Raw genomic sequence first — 18,536 nt, forward strand, 5'->3', positions numbered from 1 at the left:
GGGACTGCCCAGGACCCAGCAGCTGGGCAGGGCTCTGTCCACTCAGGGGTTGTAGCAGAGCAAGTGAGGCTCCACCCCATCCCACCCCCAGCCCCTCCCCCATGCCTGCTACTGACACTCTGTGGAAGGTTTCCTCTGAGCAAACGTTTCTGCCTAAAACAGTGTAAAACGTCACAGACCTGGAACTGGAGGGGGAGAGCCTTGGAGACCACCTGATCCCTCCTATACATCCCCATCCCCCACCCACTGTGCAAGAGGGGAAACTGAGGTCAAAAGAGGGGCTGGGGTCTGCCAGAATTTGCACAGCAGGTGTGGTCCCAGGTGCAGAGTGGAATGGGGATCTCCCAGCTCCCAGGCCAGGCACATCCACTCTCTAAGCCTGGGGGGGAAGGGCAGGCAGTGGGGGATGTGAGGGTGGGGGCCAGGATGACTGTCTGACCACACGTCTGTGCGTCTGTCCCTGAGTTGGGCAGAGGCATGAACATTCTGTAGCAGGTGCCCTTAGTTCCCTTGGAGACGGGGATACCTCAAAAAATCCCGGGGACGGGTTTTCCCTCCACTGTGGGCGGTGGTCCAGCGGGTGCCAGGTCCCAGCATTGCCATCCGTGAGCAAGAGCGAGTGGCTGCTGCCACCAGCATCGCTGTCCCAGGTGGTTCCCGTCCTGTGGCTGTTCTGCGTCTCCCATTCTGTGGCTGTTCTCTTGACATTTATGTTAGAAAATGTCATCACACAAACGTGTATCATTTTCATCTGTCCTCATTTATCTTCTTGCTGACAACATTCCCCGTTTCTTCAGGACTCTGACCCCTTTCCCCTCTACATGGCCTTGCTGTTTCTCCTTGGGACAGTCCCTGGCCTCTCCGGGCTTCGAGTCCAACCTGCGCAAGGAGAGAAAACAGGAGAAGATGACTCAGGGGTCTTTCCAGGTCAGATGCCCTGGGTTCCACTATTTTGTCATTTTTAAGGTGAGGGACAGAGCCATAGCACCTCATCAGGCACTGGGTCCCTTAACCGCTTCTTGGTCTGTGCTCCGAATGCCTTTCTATGCCTGGTGGTGGAGCGACACCACAAAGGCTGTCCTTTGGGGCAGGCCCCGTGCTCAGAGCCACGTGGCAACGGATGAAGTGGGTTCTAGCATTATTCCCGTTTCTCAGACAGCGAAACAGAGAGCAGAACCTGCGCTCTTAACCTCCACTTAACCACATTGCCTCCTGTTAAAAAAAAAAAGGCAACCAAAAAAACCCAATTCAGAATATTTACAACCCAGGAAGTTAACCACTTGAAAGTTTTGGGGACCGAGACCCCAAATGGGCTTCAGCTTGGTTGGGCGCCCCCCTTTATCACAAATCCCAGACCCTCCCTGTCTTCATTGGCACTTAATGTAAAATGCCATTGAAGATGAGATGTCAAGTTGTTCACCCCAGAGCCTGTGCTAACACTGGGCTAAGACCTGCGCGAGGTCACAGGCAGCCTGTTGTAGGGAACAACCTTGGTTCATGAATTCAGACTAATTAATCACTTAGGTTCTAAATGAGCTATGTTTCTCCCTTTTCCTCCCTTTGTTCTCCCTGGGCAACCTCTGGTGGGGGGTCAGCCCCTTGTCTGCTGGTTTCCCTCCACCTGTTCCATCCAGCGGGGTAATGGGCACCTCCGGCAGTTCTGATTCAAATGCATGGACGGCCCAGGTGCATAAGGCAAAAACTGAGGATGAGTAAAATTACCCTTGAAACCCTCCAGGAAGGGGTGGGGAGCCAGATGCCATCACCTGTCGGTGGTTTCCAGCCAGACATGGGGCAGCCTTGGTTTCTCCAGTGGAGCCCACACCCAAGGCTACCTTTGCACCTTGAGGTCCTGAGAGATACTTGGGCCCAGCAGATTCACAGCTCCATCCCACTTACACACTGAGTGGAAAGGCAAGTGGAGTGACCCACACCATTTATCTTTTACATAACTCATCTCCCACTTGCTTTGAATAAAGACTTTTAAGATCATCTTTCAGAACAAGAAGTCTGGATGTGGGCGATCTCAGGCTGTTCTGCAGCTCAGCAATGCCTCCCCACATAGCCATCCTCAGGGTAGGTTTCTCATCCTTAAGCTGGATGCCTCATGGCCACAAAATGGCTGCTGCAGCTCCAGGCATCAAAACTCTTCATAGGGAGGAAGCAGGGAAAGCAAAGCCTTCATCCTCTTTATTTTATTCAGGAAGCCCTCAGCAGCCTTCCCCTTATACCTCACTGGCTATAAGTGGGTCACATGGCCATCCTCAGCAGCCAGGAAACTGAGAAAAACAGTATCTGGCAAAGAGGATTTTGGCCTGCGATTGGCTTAAATCACTCATGATTCATGCACTGGGCTGGGGCAAAGTCTTTGCTACCTGGAGTGAAGTCAGGGCTCTGTTAGCAAAAAGGGGGCACCTATGTTGGGTATCCAGCTATCAATGCCATATGTTTTCTCAGTTAACCTCACAGCAGTCCACTGAGGTGGGTCTTGTTATCACTCCCATTTTACAAATGATGAAACTGAGACTCATTTAGTAACTTGTCCAAGATCACATGCCTGGTAACTAGTAGCAGTTTAATCCCAGGTCTGTCTCCTGAGAGCATACTCTTAACTACTACACACGCTTAAGTACCTGCTACTTGGGTATGTACCAGCCAGGCTGTGACCCTCTTGAGGGAAGGGACCACATCTTTCTCTTCTTGGTATTTTGGCAATGTCTGAAAATTGACAGAAGCCCAATTGAGTTGATTTAAACACAAAATCATTTGGTTTTGATACTTGCTGCTTTGTAATATGTTTTATAACCAAGAGTGCAAGCTTGCCAACACTACCTTTAAAAAAATACACCTATCTCTTTTTTTGTATTGTTTTCCACTTGCCCATGCTGGGTTCCTGAAGTCCTGGGAAGAATTCCAATGTAAATATCACCAGTGATGGAAATCTGAGGGAAGGAGAGGAGGATGAAAGGCTAATTGAGGCCCAGAAGAGTGTCAGTTCCTCATTAACTGCGGAGCCATGGAAAATTCTTTGTTCCTGCCCGTTGGCGTCTTGCCTCCAGGATCTGGGTGGGTATTGCCTTTGGCCAGCTTCCTGGTCAGGTCACAGACAGTTTGACCAGAGGGGGAGTGTCCTGGGGAAGACAGGGCAGAACCGGGCTGGGTCCTTGGAAGTGGACACAAGTAAAAGATGGGTTCTGAAGATCTACGGCCCAGTAGGCCCATGCTGGCCACTGCAGATACACCAGCTCACTTAGCACTCAGAATGACCTGTGGGTTTAGGTCTACTATGTTGCCCATTTTACAGATGAGAAAACTGGGGCTCAGAGAGGTGAAGTCACTTGTCCCAGGTCACGCAGCAGAGCTGAGATTAAAAACTAAAGTCTATGGTCTTCTCAGGTGGGGTTCTTTCCCCAGTCAAGGGTGACTGCCATCTCAGGGACCTGGAGTGGATGCTGACGGCATGTTGGGGACCCTGGCCCCTCCTCAGAGCTTTCACCAGGCTGTATAACTCAGTGGTCATGAGCAGGGGCTTTGAGTCAGAGCCAGGTTAGGAAACTAGCCCTGCATTGCCTAGGGACCCAGCACAAGCAGAATAGCACAGTGGTTAAAAGCCTGGGCTCTGAGGCCAGATGGCCCGGGTTCAAAGCTTTGCTCTCCTATGTATCAACTGTGTGGCTCTTACCTCATTGGGCAGCTCTATAAAGCAGGGGTGTAAGAACCTGCTCTAAAGCGTAAGGGGTGTAAGGGGTATAAGTGTAAGGGGTGTAAGAACCTGCTGATAAAGATTAAATAATGCACTCAGCACGGTGCCTGGCTGTTGTTACTTTATACCCTCAGAGCAGATAATGCTGTGAGGTGTCCAAGGCAGATCCCATGCCCAGGTCCCATCCTTCCCTCCACCCCAGCAGCTGGTTGTGAATGACCCACCCAGGAGGGCCTGGGCTGATTTGAATACACAAATGAGGGGGTGTGTGACTCCAGGGAATGAAAGGCAAATGGAACCCAGTTTGCAAATCTGGGCATTTTCATGGAGCCTGGTTACTGGAGGCCAGGGCCTGGGCTGGGTTGGCCGTAAGTCATGGCCTCAGGGAGGGAGCTCAGAGAAGTAGAGGACATGCCAAGGTCACCCAGAGAGTGGGCAATGGGGCAGGGAGACCTGCCGGTGCGTCTGCCCAGAGGCTGGCCATGGCCCAGGCGTCAGGTGTCTTGGGCACCATGCCCGGTCTGCCACGCTGGGGATCTGGGTGCCTTTGCCAACTTCCCTAACCTCTCTGGGCTCCTGGGCCCCACCTGGGGACCTGGAAGGGACCCAGAGGACTGGAGCTGACCTGGCAAGAGGCAGTGCCTAGGCTCTGGGCCACAATGACAGGATATCCCCAGGGAGCTGGGCTGGCCGCCACACAGGGAACACCGGGGCGGAGACCTGGCACCGCTGGTGAGAGACCCAAAAGAGCACTGAGGAGGGAAAGTCAGGATAGCTGGGCCCTGAGAGGGTAAAGGACAGGCCAGGAGTGACATGGAGCCTGTGACTATAGGCAGCAAGGGGACCACAAATAGAGACCTGAGTTTTTCCCTCTGCCCCCAGCCTTTGAGCCAAGGACAGACCTGGGTCTCCTGCCACTTTGTCCTGATTTTGCTCCTGGGTGGACCCTGTAAGCAAGTTCCTACCATGGATCCTGTGAACTCCAGACACTGTTCTGTCCCACCCCCACTGCACAGATACCCTGGGTCTGGAGGGGAGGGGGCTTTCTCAGACTCCCATGGCCAGGGTTGTGCCCAGAAGGAGCCAGCCTCGCTTGAGGACTTGACCAGCCCCACTAATCCAGCCCCAGGCCTGTAGGTACGTGCTGGGTAAGGCTGAACCAGCAGCCCCTGCTTTCTGCACACAGGAGGCAGGGATGGTTCTCCAGGCTGAGGGTCTAACCAAGAAAAGCCTTGCCCTCAGGTATCCCCAGGCCAAAGGCCTTTCTCTATACCAGGGAGCAAGTCCCAGGTCTCACATTCCTTTTCAAGTTGTGCCTCAGTCTTACAAGCCTGGTCAGGTGTAACCATTTACAAGGTAAATAGGGGTTTTGTGTTTTAACGTCTTACAACCCACTACCAGCTGATCCTATGAGCAGACTGGTCAGGCATGGCCTGGAACTTGGAATGAAACCTCCTCCCTGCCAAGCAGGGCTTCTCACCTCACTGGCCAAGGTGCTGATAGGCACAGCCCAAGACTAGCCGAGGCACTATGTGCTTGTGCCAGACACTGTGGCAGAAAAAGTAACAGAGCTAGGAGGTAACCCAACCCTCTGTGTGACCTCCAGCAAATTCCAGCCTCTCTCTGGGCCTTAAACCCCTGTCCATACAATGGGAGTGCTAACTCTGATATATCCATGGTGAGACTGTCACAGCTCCTGGATGTGATTATACTTACTCAGTCTTTCACTTTCCAGTATTTGTATCCCATTTCCTTTTCTTCTCTTATTGCATTGGCTAAGAGCGTGTTCATTTAACCAGTATCTTTGAGAGTCTAGTAAGTGCCAGACCAGATGCCAGGCACTGAGAGGCAATGATGAGTGTTACAGACACATTTTCAGCCTCAGGAGATCCGCAGCCTAGAGGGCAACCTTATAATGACCTTCATGCCCTGGGCCGCCCTGCAGAGGCCTCGCGATGATTCAGCTGCAGCTCCTGTCCTGGAGGGATGCACAGCTTGGATGCTGCTGCTGAAAATTCAGGCCAATAGGGCGGAGCACAGAGAAGCTGGGCCACTCAGGAGGCACACGGTCACTGGCTCTTCAGTGGTCAAAGAGGACTTTTCGGAGAAGGTAGCATTTGAGCCTGGCTTTGAAGAGTAAGGAGGGTTTAGACAGGTAAAGATGAGAAGAACTAGTTTCCTACTACAGGTAACAGCATGGGCAGAGGCAGGGAAGGAGAAGACAGGTCAAAGTGACTAAAGTCCAAGGGGCTGAGGAGTTGATGTTAATTGGGGAGACCATGGGGAGCAGGAGAGTAGCAGCATGGCTGCTTAGGAAGAGGGCTCTAGTAGCAGCACCAGGAGAAGGCAGGTCTGCAAGAAGCAGGCGCACCCTCACGTGGCATGCTCCCCCCTGCCTGAGGTCCAGGAGGGTGTCTCTGTCCACCACTGGGAGGGAGAGGACAACTTCCTCTCTTCAGCCTGGCCAGGGAGATAAGGGGACACGACAGGAAGTTGCCTCAAGGAGCTAAAGAGTGAGTAGCCTGACCCAAGGCCCCGGCCCCCATGCTGTGCAGGGCGGTCCCACAGAGGTGGATGCAGGGAAAGGAGGCCAGCCTCCTCTGGCCAAAATGCAATGGTCCGGGTGTCCAGGACCAAAGGCCCCTGGGTACCTGTTCTGTCCCACTTGCTGACAAAGCCCCACTTCCCCAGGTCTCTGAAGGCCAGGTGTGCCCCCTTCCCAGGAAGAGGCTCCGGAGTTTTCCTGCCTTAACTCAGTCATTCAGACACCCTCCCTGACACCTCCTGAGAACTGAGGTGAGTCTGCCTTCAAGGGTGACTACAGACGGGGGTGCAGGGCAGACAGTGAACACCAGGGTGCGGGGAGCTTGATGGGGTCATACGGGCGATGGGAGTCTTATTGGCCTCAGGGATGAGCCATGGCTTCTGGGCCTTAAGGTCTAATAGGAACGAGCCCCAGAGGATGGCAGAGGGAACAGAGCAAGCAAATATCTAGAGACAAGAAACTTCTTACTGTGTACAGGGAGCTCGATGTGGTCCCAGTGGGACAGCACGGGCACCTGCAAGTGATGAGGGTGAGTGTGGGCCAGGGAGGCTGGATATCCCTGAGGGGCAGGGCTGAGGGGAGGTCAGGGGGTGGGGGTCCCCACCTAGGGCACGGGAAGACGGGAGGGTGGCTCCAGGTTAGTAGGGGTCCTAGGCCCAAGAGGACTGGGGTTGGGGTGCATCTAGAACTTGCCCAGGGGTCCCCAAGACTGAAATAAAAGAACTTGCGGTTGGGGGGTGGCCGACAGGAGGGTCTCCCACTCTGTACGGCTGGGGGCCAGTCTTCCCTGCCCCTGCTTCACAGGGTCTGTCCAAGTGGGCAGGGTGGGGCTAAGACAGTGGACTCGAAAGGGAGGGAGGAACGGAGGGAGGGAGAGAGGGAATCAGGGAGCGGGGGAAGCTGGGACAACAGCAGGGTGGGAGCCCAGTCCTCCTGTCTCTGGCCCAGCGCCTGTCCCCTGAACTATCGCTCAAGACCCTCCCCCAGGTTCAGGTTGGAGCCCCCATTGGCCAGGCTGTCCTAAGCTCACTCCCTGGCCTCGGAGGAGACCTCCCCAGCCTGGCCCAGCAGAGGTATCCCAGCAGCTGAACACCAAGGAAAGCCATCAGCAGAGGAGGAACAGGACACTTGGCCTGGGAGTTCCAGCTGAAGCTCTGCCTTGGCCTCCCTGGCTCCATGTCCCTGTTTGAGTCCCATCCTCTCTCTGGGCCTCAGTTTCCCCTTGTGTGCAATGGGGAGATAGACCTTGACCTGTGGGGCCTCATTCAAAGTCAGTCAGAAGCGTGCAGGGAAGAGCATGAATACACAGGGTTGGGGTAGCCAAGGAACTGAGTTTCATGGGGAGACATTTTAGGGGGAGGAGCTGGGAGAGCACTTGAGGCCAGGGGAACAGCCTGGACAAAGGGCTGAAGCTAGAATGTGCAAGGCCTGTTGGGAGAATTTTGAGCAGACCGGTTTGCTTGGATATGAGTAGGAGCCGACTGGTAAAGAAAGGGCTGTGACTGCTGGGTTGAAGAGTCTGGACTTTATCCTGCCGATAATGGGGAGCTAAGGAAGGGTCTTGAGCAGAGGGATGAAGTAATGAAATCACCAGCTCAGGCAGGCAATCTTGATATACAGAGGTAAGTCTGGAGGCAGGGAGGCCAGGGAGGAGGCTGTTGGAGAGCTTGAGAGAGAAGGTGGGGCCTGAGCGGGGGCAGTGACGATAGGCGATAAGGTAGGGCAGGGAGAGGGGAGCTGCAAGAGAAACCCTCTTCCGCCTCCACGTGGAGTCCTCCAGGCCCCTCCCACTCCACTTGGCCCCACATGCCCTCCCACCTCAACCCGCTCCTCCCCCACCTCAGGGCTGAACCCCTCACCCACCAGAAACACGGGAGTCAGCTGTCACTCCTCACTTGCTCTCATCCCTGAACCTAATCCGCAACCAGGTCCCTCTGCCTTGGTCTACACCTCCTCATTTTTTACCACTGTGGGGTCCTTTCAGCGTCTCCTCTCCTCTTGGATGCCGTCCCCCACCAGCTTCCAGGGGAAAACTATTCTAGAAAGCAAATGTGACCTCGCATCTTCATTGCTTAAAAGGCCAGGCCATTAAATGTTCGATCAGGGCTCTCAGCGTCCTAGCCCTGCCTCTCTGGTCTACCCTCCTGATCCCGAGCTCATGCTCCTTCTGGTGCAGCCATGCTGAGGGGCTGAGGCACCGTCTCTGGCACACGGCTGAGGTTTCCCACCTTCAACTTAGGTTGTTTTTTCTGCCTGTGACACCCTCTTCTTCATGTGTCCAAATCCTTCCGGCAAAGACCTACCTTTCCCCCATGCTCCGCTCTGCCCCCCCCCCAGGTGAGGTTGGCAGGTATGCCTCTTGCCAAAGAGGTGGTAAGTTCTGCCATCATTTGTCCTGTGGGGGATTTAGAAAGAGCTGGGACCGGGTGCCAGGTCTAGAGCTCTCAGTACCTGGCAGCTGGGAGGTGGGGAGGATAGACCAGCCCTTTGGACAGCGTACCTGTGACCATGTCCCCCTGGCTACAAGCTGTATGTCTAGGTGCAGATAGAGGGTATAATGGGTGGGGGGGCACACAGCAACTGGGCAAGTAGTTGGAGTGTGAAATGACTGTGGAAGCTTGGAGCAATGCCCAGAAGCTGTCATGGGGGCAGCTAAGCAGGTGGGCATGCTGACAGGTGTGTGAACCTGCCAGGTGGGGGCCATAGTTGCTGGCAGCTGCTGGCCCTGCTTGTGGTGGTTTGGAAGCAGGGTGGGGTGCGGTGGGTGGGCTGGAGAGAGGGAAGATAGGCCAGGCTGCCAGAGCAAACAGGCAGGCCTTCTGGCTCTGCCTTCGAGCAAATGCCAACTGACAGCTGAGGGTGGGGTGGAGTGGGAGAGGCTTAGTGTTAAGGTCCCTGGGGCTGACAAACGGGAGTCGTACCCCAGGATGTGTAAGTGGGGGAGGGGGAGGGATTTCCAGTTGCTTTGTGACTAGGGCTTCATGTCTCTGGGAGAGAGGTCTCTAGTGGAAAGCTGTAGGGTTCTGTCCCCGCCTAGCCCTAGCTAACATTTTTCCTGGCAACTTAGAGATGCAGGTAGGGCTGTCTTTGTGCACTACAGTGGTGGGGGAAGAAAGGGAGAGGGTGGAAACACAGGGAATATTGGACTTGAGATCTAAAATGTCGGGCTGCACGAAGCCACAGCCAGAAAACCAGCATTACCCTAGGCTGAGCCCCAGCTGACGCCCCTGGAGTCAGTCTGGGTGACCTCTCAAAAGCAGCAAAGCACTGGACCATTCCGCCAGCTAGTCCTCACTCAATCTCTCTATATTCAAGGAGTAATGGCAAAGGGGAGAGAGAGGAGCAGGACCATGGCCCCATCCTGGGAGGAAGAGATCAGGAACTGGGGGGACACTGGGTAGGGGTCAGCAGGGGGGGTGCCAGGCTGGAAGCTGGGGCTTGTGTGTGTGCAGTTGCAGTCTCCCGGAAGGCTTTCTGTTTGCAGAGGTACTATAGGGTTTGGGGTTTGAACAGCCGGCTGAGTGGGCTCAGTCCTGGAATCTCTGACCTTGTGCCACCAAGGTGGATCCCAGAGCTCTGGGCAGCAGAGGCCACCGGTAGGGGTATGATGGTGGGTGGGGTGAGACTGGCTGGGTCTCTCAAGCTGGAGGGGCGCAAGCAGATTGCTCTTTTTTGCTCTTCCCTTTGGCGCGGTGAGTGGTTTCTGCCTTCCCACAGTTTGCTTCCCTGACCTGCAGCCCTCCTCCTGGTACCCCTGGACAGACTGGAGCTCAGGGAGCACCGGAGTAGGGGTTTCTCTTCCCTCCCCTGCCCTGGGCCAGGGTCACTCTCCCTGGGGGCCTGGTCAGAGGCCTCCCCCCAACACCCTCAGACTTCTCCAGGGAACCCTCATCCCACCTGGCAGTTACATTTCCTGCTGGGGCGAAGGTGTGAGTCTAAGGTAGCAAGACTGGTTTACTTTCTTATATACTGGGTCATTGTTAGAGGTTCTGATTGTGTGAGGAATTACCACTCATCGCTGGACTTCAGGAAAACAATAAAGCAAGCATAAACATCAAAAGAAGAAAACATCAAGTAATCTCCAGAGGAGTCTTGCTTATTCACAGGCTTTTAGGTTCCCTCTAGACCCAGGGTCATACTTTGCAGAATTCGAGTAGGGGGTAGGAAGCCCCTCTATGGACATCCCCGTTTTGCAACCTCCCAGGACCCAAGAGGGCTCAAAAGAAGGCATCTCGGAGACACGTGCTCAGCAGCCCTCCCCAGTTCTCTGACCTGCCTCCCCCTTCCAGCTCTGTGGACAGTGGTCGAGGCCCTTCCGGACCACGCTCCCTCGGCCCCCGCAAGCTCAGCGCGTTCCGCGTGGGCGGCCTCAGTTCCCGCTTCTGCAGAATGGCCGGGCAGCTAAGCCTCCGCGCCTCGGGGTCCTGCGGGGGCGGGGCGGAGGGCTCCGAGGGCTGCCGGAAGGGGTGTGAGTGCGGGGGCGGGCCCCAGGCCGCCCCGCCCCTGGGAGGGAGCCCGGGGCGCAGCATTCTGGCGCGGGCCGCGGCCGCCGCCGCCACTGCCGTCGGGGAAGGTCCCAGCGCGGTCCTGGCCTCGCGCGGCGCCCGTCGGGGCCCGAGCCCCCCGCGCCCCGCGCAGTAACCCTGCAGAGAGGCGGCCCCGACTGTGCCGACGGCGCAGACTGCCGTGGGGGCGGCATGGAGGAGGCGGAGGCGCACCTGCTCCCGGCCGCCGACGTGCTGCGCCGCTTCTCGGTGACTGCCGAGGGCGGCCTGAGCCCGGAGCAGGTGACCGGCGCACGGGAGCGCTACGGCCCTAACGGTGAGAGCGCGGGCCACGCGGGGGCAGCCGGGGCCGCGTGCGCCGCGGTCTCCGTATCGCCCCCGGCACCGCGGCTGCGGAGAGGTCCACTCCCCTCCCAGCCATCGGCCCCCTCGGGCGGGCGAGCAGGCAGGAAGCGAGGGCTCAGGAAACCTCTGCAGATGCCCTTGGGGCTCCCGGCGGGGCTGCGCGGTACCTTCGCAGGGGAAGTGGGGGTGCGGGTTCCGGGTTCGGAGACCGGACGCCTGGCTCCCCTGCCCCGCTCTCCTCCCTCCGGGCCCAGGGACCCGTGCGGCCCTTCCGGGCTTCCCACCTCCACCCGCGTCCCAGTCCACTCCTGCAGGCCCTCGCCCACCCCCATCGGCGCTCAGCGCTGCATCCCCGCGCCGCCGCAGTGCGCCGGAGTCGTGCAGGTGCACACACCGGGGTCGGCCGGCGAGGGACCAGCCGGGGACTCTGAGGCCCAGCCTCCTAGCTGGCCCCGAGGGTCTCCCCCGAGGGCTCAGTAAAACGCCCAGAAGGTGCAGCTTGTCAGCTGGCAGGCTTGGTGGCCCCACCCCCAGGTCTTCCTCTTTCTGCAACCCCAGGCGGATGTGGCTGGCGGAGTCGGTGGGGGCTTTGAACTGCTGAGGCGGGAGACCCACCTCCTTGGGGGTGGCAGGTTCAAGGCCTCACTCAGGGAGTTGCCTGGGGAGGCCCTTCTTTCCTGGGTGACCTGGAGCCACGCCTGCCCATCTCTGGGCAAGGAGGGAGCCTTCATGCTGTTGCTGTTTGGGAGGGAAAGATATCGTTCTTCCTCATGTCCAAAGGAGTGTGGGATTCTCCACCTGACAAAAAGCACGGCAAGTGCCAGTACTGTCCAGATATGACCCAGAGATGGTAGAAGATGTAGAGGTCCCTCCCCAGGTTGCTTGCAGGCAGGATTTGCCACCCCTTTGGTCCACCCCCAGGGCACGGGGCAGAGTGTTAGGGGTCCAGAGAGAAATGTCGCCTCCATCCCTAGAGTGCAGCCTGGACCCACGCCCTTTCAGAACTTGGGGCCTCACCCTTTCAGGGTTCCCCGCCAGCCAGAAGGAAGGTTCTCTGGCCTGTGTGTCTCACTGCTCAGGGCTGGCTTGAAAATTACGAAGAGCTGTCAGAAAGGGAGCTTTGGGTTTTGTATTGGTTTATGACAACCACCTCTTATATAAATATTATCTTTCTGCAGCAGAAATCCTTTTTCAAAAAAATTAGTTGCTATATTTAGTTGAGCTGTGGGCGGAACTAGGGAGATAAATATTATTTAATATCCCCTACTAGTGACTTGGCAGGGAGGGTGTCCTCGCTGCAGGAGCGCAGGGCATCAGGGCTGGTCCCCCAGCCCATGGGTGGGGCTGGGGGTCGGGGCAGCAGGTCTGGGGTTCCACCGCCTCCTCTGTGCTGCTGAGGCCTCCAGCTTGGGAGTCCTGATTCCCAAGGGAAGCTGGAGATCCAGCCCTTGGTTCTGCCTCCAGAATCACACAGATGTTGCCCTGCGTTACTCTGGCCAACACCCTTCTCCTTTCTGGCCCCCGTGTCTTCATGAGGAGGGGAAGCTGGCTGGGAAGGAGGGAGCCTCTAGTTCCCCCCATGTTGTTTTGTCTAGGTGAGAGGATTTGGGGGTGCCCTGGTGGCTGAGCATCTGTGGGGTGATGAATAAGGATGTTGGTGTAGTGCGTAGGTACAGAGAGGTGGATGTGCATTTTGGGGAGGGTGGTAGGAAAAGTTAGGGGGCTATTCCTGGGCTCCTCTGGTTCCTCTGTGCTTCGATGGTAGTAAAAATGAAAGCTCATGTTCGCTGACTACCTATTGATACTACGTGCCAGGCATTGGTCTTATAGCACTTTTCATCTCTTGTCTCATTCCTTCCCCAAAACAACTCTATGAAAATAACTGTTGTCATCCCCATTTTACAGAGGAGGTAACTGAGGCACCAGGAGGTTAGACAGCTTACCTAAGGTCACACAGTAAGTGGTAGAGCTGGTACTGGGTGCCTGCCCCTCTCTGGGCCTCGGTTCCCCTGTCTGTTCAAGGGGGTCATCGGTTCTGCAGACTCTGGGACCCTGGTGTTGGGACCTGTGCTAGGAGCTGGGGTCAGCTAGACAGGAGCTAGTACAGCCTTGCCCCCGGCCCCCGCGGGGCCCCCAAGGGTTTTTTCCTCGGGAAGCATTCCAGAGCTCTGGAAGTCATCAGGTGAGGAGAAGGGAGCCGGCTGCCCCTTCCTGCCTCATGCTCCCCCAGCAGAGCCCCAGCCTGAGGAGGAGGCGTGGGTGTCCCGCGGTCTCTACCCACGCAGCCTCTGGGGTGAGGCTGACAGGGTTTTGAGCCCTAGCTCTGCCCTTTCATAGCTGTGCAATCCTGGATAAACTGCTTTGCCTCTCAGTGCCTCTATTTGCTCATCATAAGTGAGGCTACAATAGGACCCATGCCAGACATTTGTGAGTGTTTGCGTACACCAAGCCATCCCTTCTTGTGGCAGAAGGAGCTGGGCCTGGCTCTGGGCCAGAAATGGGGTGGAGGGGGCGGGACCTGCAGGTGGAGGGAACACCCCAGGGACTAGTGTCCTCCCCCACCCCAGGAGTCTATGCACCTGCAAGGTCGTTAGGCTGGAAACCACAAGGAAGTCATTTGCTTAAGTCTTGAAGTTCACAATTTCTGCCAGCACAGGAAGAGGGGAAGCAGGGGCCGGGGATCCTCCCTCCCTGCTCCTCATAGCTGGGGGAGGGGCCTCAGTCAGTGAGTGTACTGGGAGTCGCACCTCCCTCCCCCGCATCTGTCCCAACCCCAGCAAGTAGCCATGTCCTCTGAGGCCCCAACAGGGCAGAAACTGGGAGGCTCCTGGCCTCTTGTGAGCCGCCTTTCTCTGCAGACCCCAGCGGTGCCCAGGACTCAGTTTTCTCGGAGGGGCCTTTCTACATCCCTTCAACTTATTTTTTTGAATAAAAATGTGCACACAGTACCACATTCAAAATGTACAAAAGGTATATAGTAAATTCTCCCCAGCCCTGTCCCCAGTCACCCATTCCCAGCCACCCCAGTGTCTCCTTCCCAAGACATTCTGTGCACACACACTTCTGGGTCTGTGATCGATGATCTTTTTTACATGAAAGGAAGTGGATTTTGAGGGCTGTTTTGCCCCTGATTTCCACGTGACCGAGTCACTCTTGCAGGTGGTTCCACGTGGAGCATCCTTGGGCTTCCTAGCGGTCACTCAGAGTTTCATCATGTGGGTGTTCCAGCACTTCTTCACCCGAGCTTTTGATGGGCTCTGGGGTTGTTTGAAGCCTCTGTTATCACACACACGTTATAAGGCACATCCTTGTCCCCGTGTCATTTCACACACTGTGACTATCTCCAAAGGATAAGTTCCTAGAGGGGGAATTGCTGGGTCAAAGGGCATGTGTATTTTAAATTTTGACCGCTGTTGCTAAATTGTTCTCCATAAAGTTGCACCAGTTGACCTGCCCATTTCCCTACCACCTCACCAGCACAGTGTGTTGTTGGACACCAATCTCATAGAAGAGTGGCCTCTCATAGTCTTACTTTGCATTTCTCTGTTTGCCAGTCATGTTGGGCATTTTTTCATATATGCAGGAGCCATCTGATCTCCTCATGTCCGTGGATGGGCTGCCTATCACCCCTGCTGGATGTGAGCCTAGGCAGAAGGCAGGACTGGGTTGGGGGTGTCCCCCCAAACGGGTGGGCCAACACCTAAGCCACCCCCACCCCAGAGCCCACTGATGTGGGAGTCACGCGAGGTCCCAGGAAGTCTCTGCGGGGGAGGGGCAGTGTCTCTGTTTAGGGGAGCTGGGGGAGGGGCTGTGACAGGGGCTGGAGCCTGCCTTCCTGGGCCTCAGCCTGCCCATCTGTACAGTGGGTACCAGAGCTCCGGGGTGCCAGGTGGGAGGGATAGTCTGGATTTAGATTCCTGCCGGTGGGGTCTCTGCTGTGATCTTATCTCCTGCCCTCAGCCCAGGTACCCGCTTCCTTGGCCCCAATGTTGTCAGTAGGGCAGAGACAGGCCCCTGAGATCCCCCAAGGGCCTTGCAGATGTGAACTGCCTCGGATCTGAGGCGGGTATTTCAGGCTTCATCCCAGTTCTCACACCCTTGTTGGGCAGCCTTAGTACCCCCTCTCAGGAATAGCACCAGCCCTGCCCCTGCAGAACCCCAAGCCCTTGCACCAGGAGCTCCCTGAGGCGGGGCTGGGTCTGCTCACAGCACCGAGGACGCCCAGCAAACACTTCGCCTCCGGGCCTGGTCAGCCAGTAAGGCTGCACCAGGGCAGAGGTTATCCACTCCAGGTGGGGCCTGGAGACCATGGCAGGCCAGGTGGGCGGGGTGGCGTCTGCCAGCCAAGGTCTCTCCCTGACTTTGTGAGTGAGGATTTAATTGCTCTGTAAACTTACCTTTGAGGAAGACCTTGGTGAGCACTCGCCTCTCCCAACTTGAACCAACACTTAGAAGCCGAAATACCAGTTTCCATTGTTGTGAGAAGGAAGGAGTCAAGGGGGGATTAGGGGAGCAGGTGGTGTGTGGAGCCTGGGGGCAGCCCTGGCCCCGCATCCCCCTTCTCCTGGGCTCTGGGCTGTGAACCCAGGGTCCAGGGCTGAACCATGGGGCAACCGAATAAACAATTCAGTGAGGCTCTGTGTGAACCCAGGGATGACTCAGCCCCTGCCTGCCCTGGGGGTGCTCCGGGGCTGGAAGCAGGAGGCAACATTGATGACCCTTGAGAGCAGAGCTTTTCTGGGAAGCCTTCCTGGAGATTCAGATGAGGAAATGGGGAGGTACCCTGCACAGAAAAAATGGCGAAACAAAATCTTGGAGGGGGGAAAGCTTTAGCAAAACCAGGGGACGTGGTAGCAATCCTGAGGCATCTCACTTGGCTGACAGAGGGAGGGACGGATGTCTAAGATATGAGAGTGATTCTGGAAGGGTGGGTTGGGGCAAATCCAGGAAGACCTTGAAGGCCCTGTTAAGGTTGGTCTTTATCCTGTAGGTCCAGGAGAGCCATTGAAGGTCTGTGAGTAGGGCAGGGTCATTCATTCATTCACAGAGTTTTATTGAGCACCTACTGTGTGCCAGGCGCTGTCCCAGGTGCTAGGGACACTGGAGCTTCCATCCTCTTAACTGTTGTTATGGCTGATGTTTACTGAGCATTCACCATATGCTATGCATTAGTCTAAGTTCTTCATACGTATTACATCATTTCATCTTCACAGCAACCTTATGAGGTAGTTACTATTATTATCCCCATTTTCCAGATGCAGAAACTGAAGCACAGCCAGGGTTAAAGTGACTTGCCTGTGGCCACAGAACTACCAAGATATAGGATTTGAACCCCAGCCCTCTGGACCAGGCTCTCTGCTCTAAGCTGCAGAGTTTCTCTAATCACATCCCTGGCCCTTCCAGGCCAGCTCCACATCAGGCATCTGTGGACATGGGCTGGTTCAGTCTGGCAACAGTGACCCAGAGCAGGGTTCGGCCAGGAGAAGCCACCATGTGAGAGGTCCAGACAAGAATAGTGGGGGCTCATATGCCCCCAGGCTGGCCCAGCTGGGGTCTGGGAGGGGCAGCACCTCCTGTTACTGACTTGGCCCGTGCAGCCTGGCAGATGGCACCAAGAGGTGGGCAGGGCCAGGGCATTCTCCTCACTTAACAAATGGGGCATCTGGTGCTGCTGAGGGCCCAATGCCATCATTTCAAGGGGAACTGGCTCAGCCCCACCAAATGCAGCCTGGAGACGGCAAGGGGGAACCAGCATCTTCCAGGGATGCCTAGGAAGGGGAGGAGGTGCTCTCCTAGCCCCTGGATCCCCCACCATGGCCCTGGAACTAATTCATGTGAGGGGAGAACTGGGTTGTTCAGAGTCTTGGCAGGATTGGAGTTTTAAGCAGATCAGGCCTGAGCAGATACGGTCTAGTAACCCCCAAAACACCACCTGTTTTGTGAGGAAGAGTCTTTGGGCCAGGATGATTGGGCTGATGGCTCTAGGGTCACAATAGAAGGATGAACCGATTGATGGGATGAGGGCATCCAGCCCAACAATCAGGACATGGGATATTACGTTCTTTCAGGTGACCTTGGCTGGGGGGAGACAGGGGGACCACTGGGGTGGGAAGGCAGGACAGCCTAGGCATGAGTGCAGGAGGTCCAGAGTAGGGATTTGAGCTCAAAACGCTTCCCTGCCACTTCCCAGCTGTGTGACCATGAACTAGTCACTCAACCTCTCTGCACTTCTACTCTGTAAAATGGGAATGATAATTGTATCCTCCTTCCCAGGTTATTTGAGAATCACAAGAGAGTAATGCACATGAGGAAGTGATTATTCTGTCTGTGGAGCACCTTCTCACGTGCTGGGCACACAATGCCCTCCCGTTTATCTCCGGAGGTGAAGTAGGTAAAGCACCTGGCACACTGCTCGGTATATAGTAGGTGCTCAATAAATGTGACTTATTAATATTAATGATACTAATGCTGATCCTCACAGCAGCCCTTCGGGGTGGGGGTGGGTACTCCGTCTTCCAAATGAGGCTCAGGGCCCCACGGGGAGCCAGCTACTCAGACATGACTGGAAGCATGTGCATTACATGAGCAGGGATGGCCCTCATTCAGGGATGGGCAGGGCATCTGTGGTGACCTCATGGCTGGCTGAGCCTCCCGCAGGGGCAGCGGATGGGGGTGAAAGGGGAGCCTTGCGGTAGAGGCTAGGTCTGGGGAGAAGGGGGCATCGGTCAGGATCGGCTAGGTTATGTTGCAGTAACAACCCTCAGATCTCAGTGGCTTGAAACAATCCAGGTCATTTCTTGCTCACACTGTATATATGTACCTTAGTGCAGCCCATCTGGGGGCTCGGTGTCTCCCGACTCTGTGACTCAGGTTCACAAAGCAGATACCGTTGCACAGGTGCTGGTTGCTGTAGCAGAGGGTCAAAGAACTCCAGACTGTGCTGTCCAATAGGGCAGCCACTAACCTTGTGTGGCTGATTGAGTCTAAATGAATAAAAATTAAGTATAATTTAAAATGTAGGGAATTCCCTGGTGGTCCAGTGGTTAGAACTCCGTGCTTCTGCTGCTGGGGGCCTGGGTTCAATCCCTGGTCAGAGAACTAAGATCCTGCAAGCCTCAAGGTGTGGCAAAAATAAATAAAATGTAGCTACTTAGTCACACTAGCTACATTCCCAGTGCTCAGTTGCTACATGTGGCTGGTGGCTACCGTATCAGACAGTGTGGCTATAGGACTCTTCCATCATCACAGAAATTTCCATCGGACAGCGCCCTTCTCCAGCAGTTCAACATTCCAGCCCGAATATACATCCTTCTTTTTGCAACTCACACAGGAAGCTGGGACGTGCAGTCCTACTGTGTGCCCACAAGGTGGGGAGAATGAGAAGTATTTGGGGAACAGCATGATGACCACCACCAAGAGTGGACCCTGGATCGAGCTG

The 18,536-nt window shown here is 55.9% G+C and overlaps 1 protein-coding gene across 4 annotated transcripts in view; it reads left to right on the plus strand.

Annotated features, from left to right (window-relative positions):
- Positions 1-2,923: 2,923 nt before the first annotated feature.
- Positions 2,924-18,536, plus strand: part of ATP2A3 (ATPase sarcoplasmic/endoplasmic reticulum Ca2+ transporting 3) — a 46,196-nt gene continuing 30,583 nt past the window's right edge. For 3 of the 4 annotated variants that reach the window (XM_032615544.1, XM_032615545.1, XM_032615546.1), the window contains exon 1: positions 10,770-11,069. In XM_032615544.1, the coding sequence (XP_032471435.1) occupies positions 10,946-11,069 (124 nt within the window). In that variant the 5' untranslated portion in view covers positions 10,770-10,945. Of the gene's footprint in view, positions 3,067-6,394; positions 6,500-10,769; positions 11,070-18,536 lie in introns of those variants that run through there. The other variant, XM_032615547.1, reaches the window with a different exon arrangement.

This window comes from Phocoena sinus, chromosome 20 (assembly GCF_008692025.1).
Source record: "Phocoena sinus isolate mPhoSin1 chromosome 20, mPhoSin1.pri, whole genome shotgun sequence".
NCBI lineage: Eukaryota > Metazoa > Chordata > Mammalia > Artiodactyla > Phocoenidae > Phocoena > Phocoena sinus.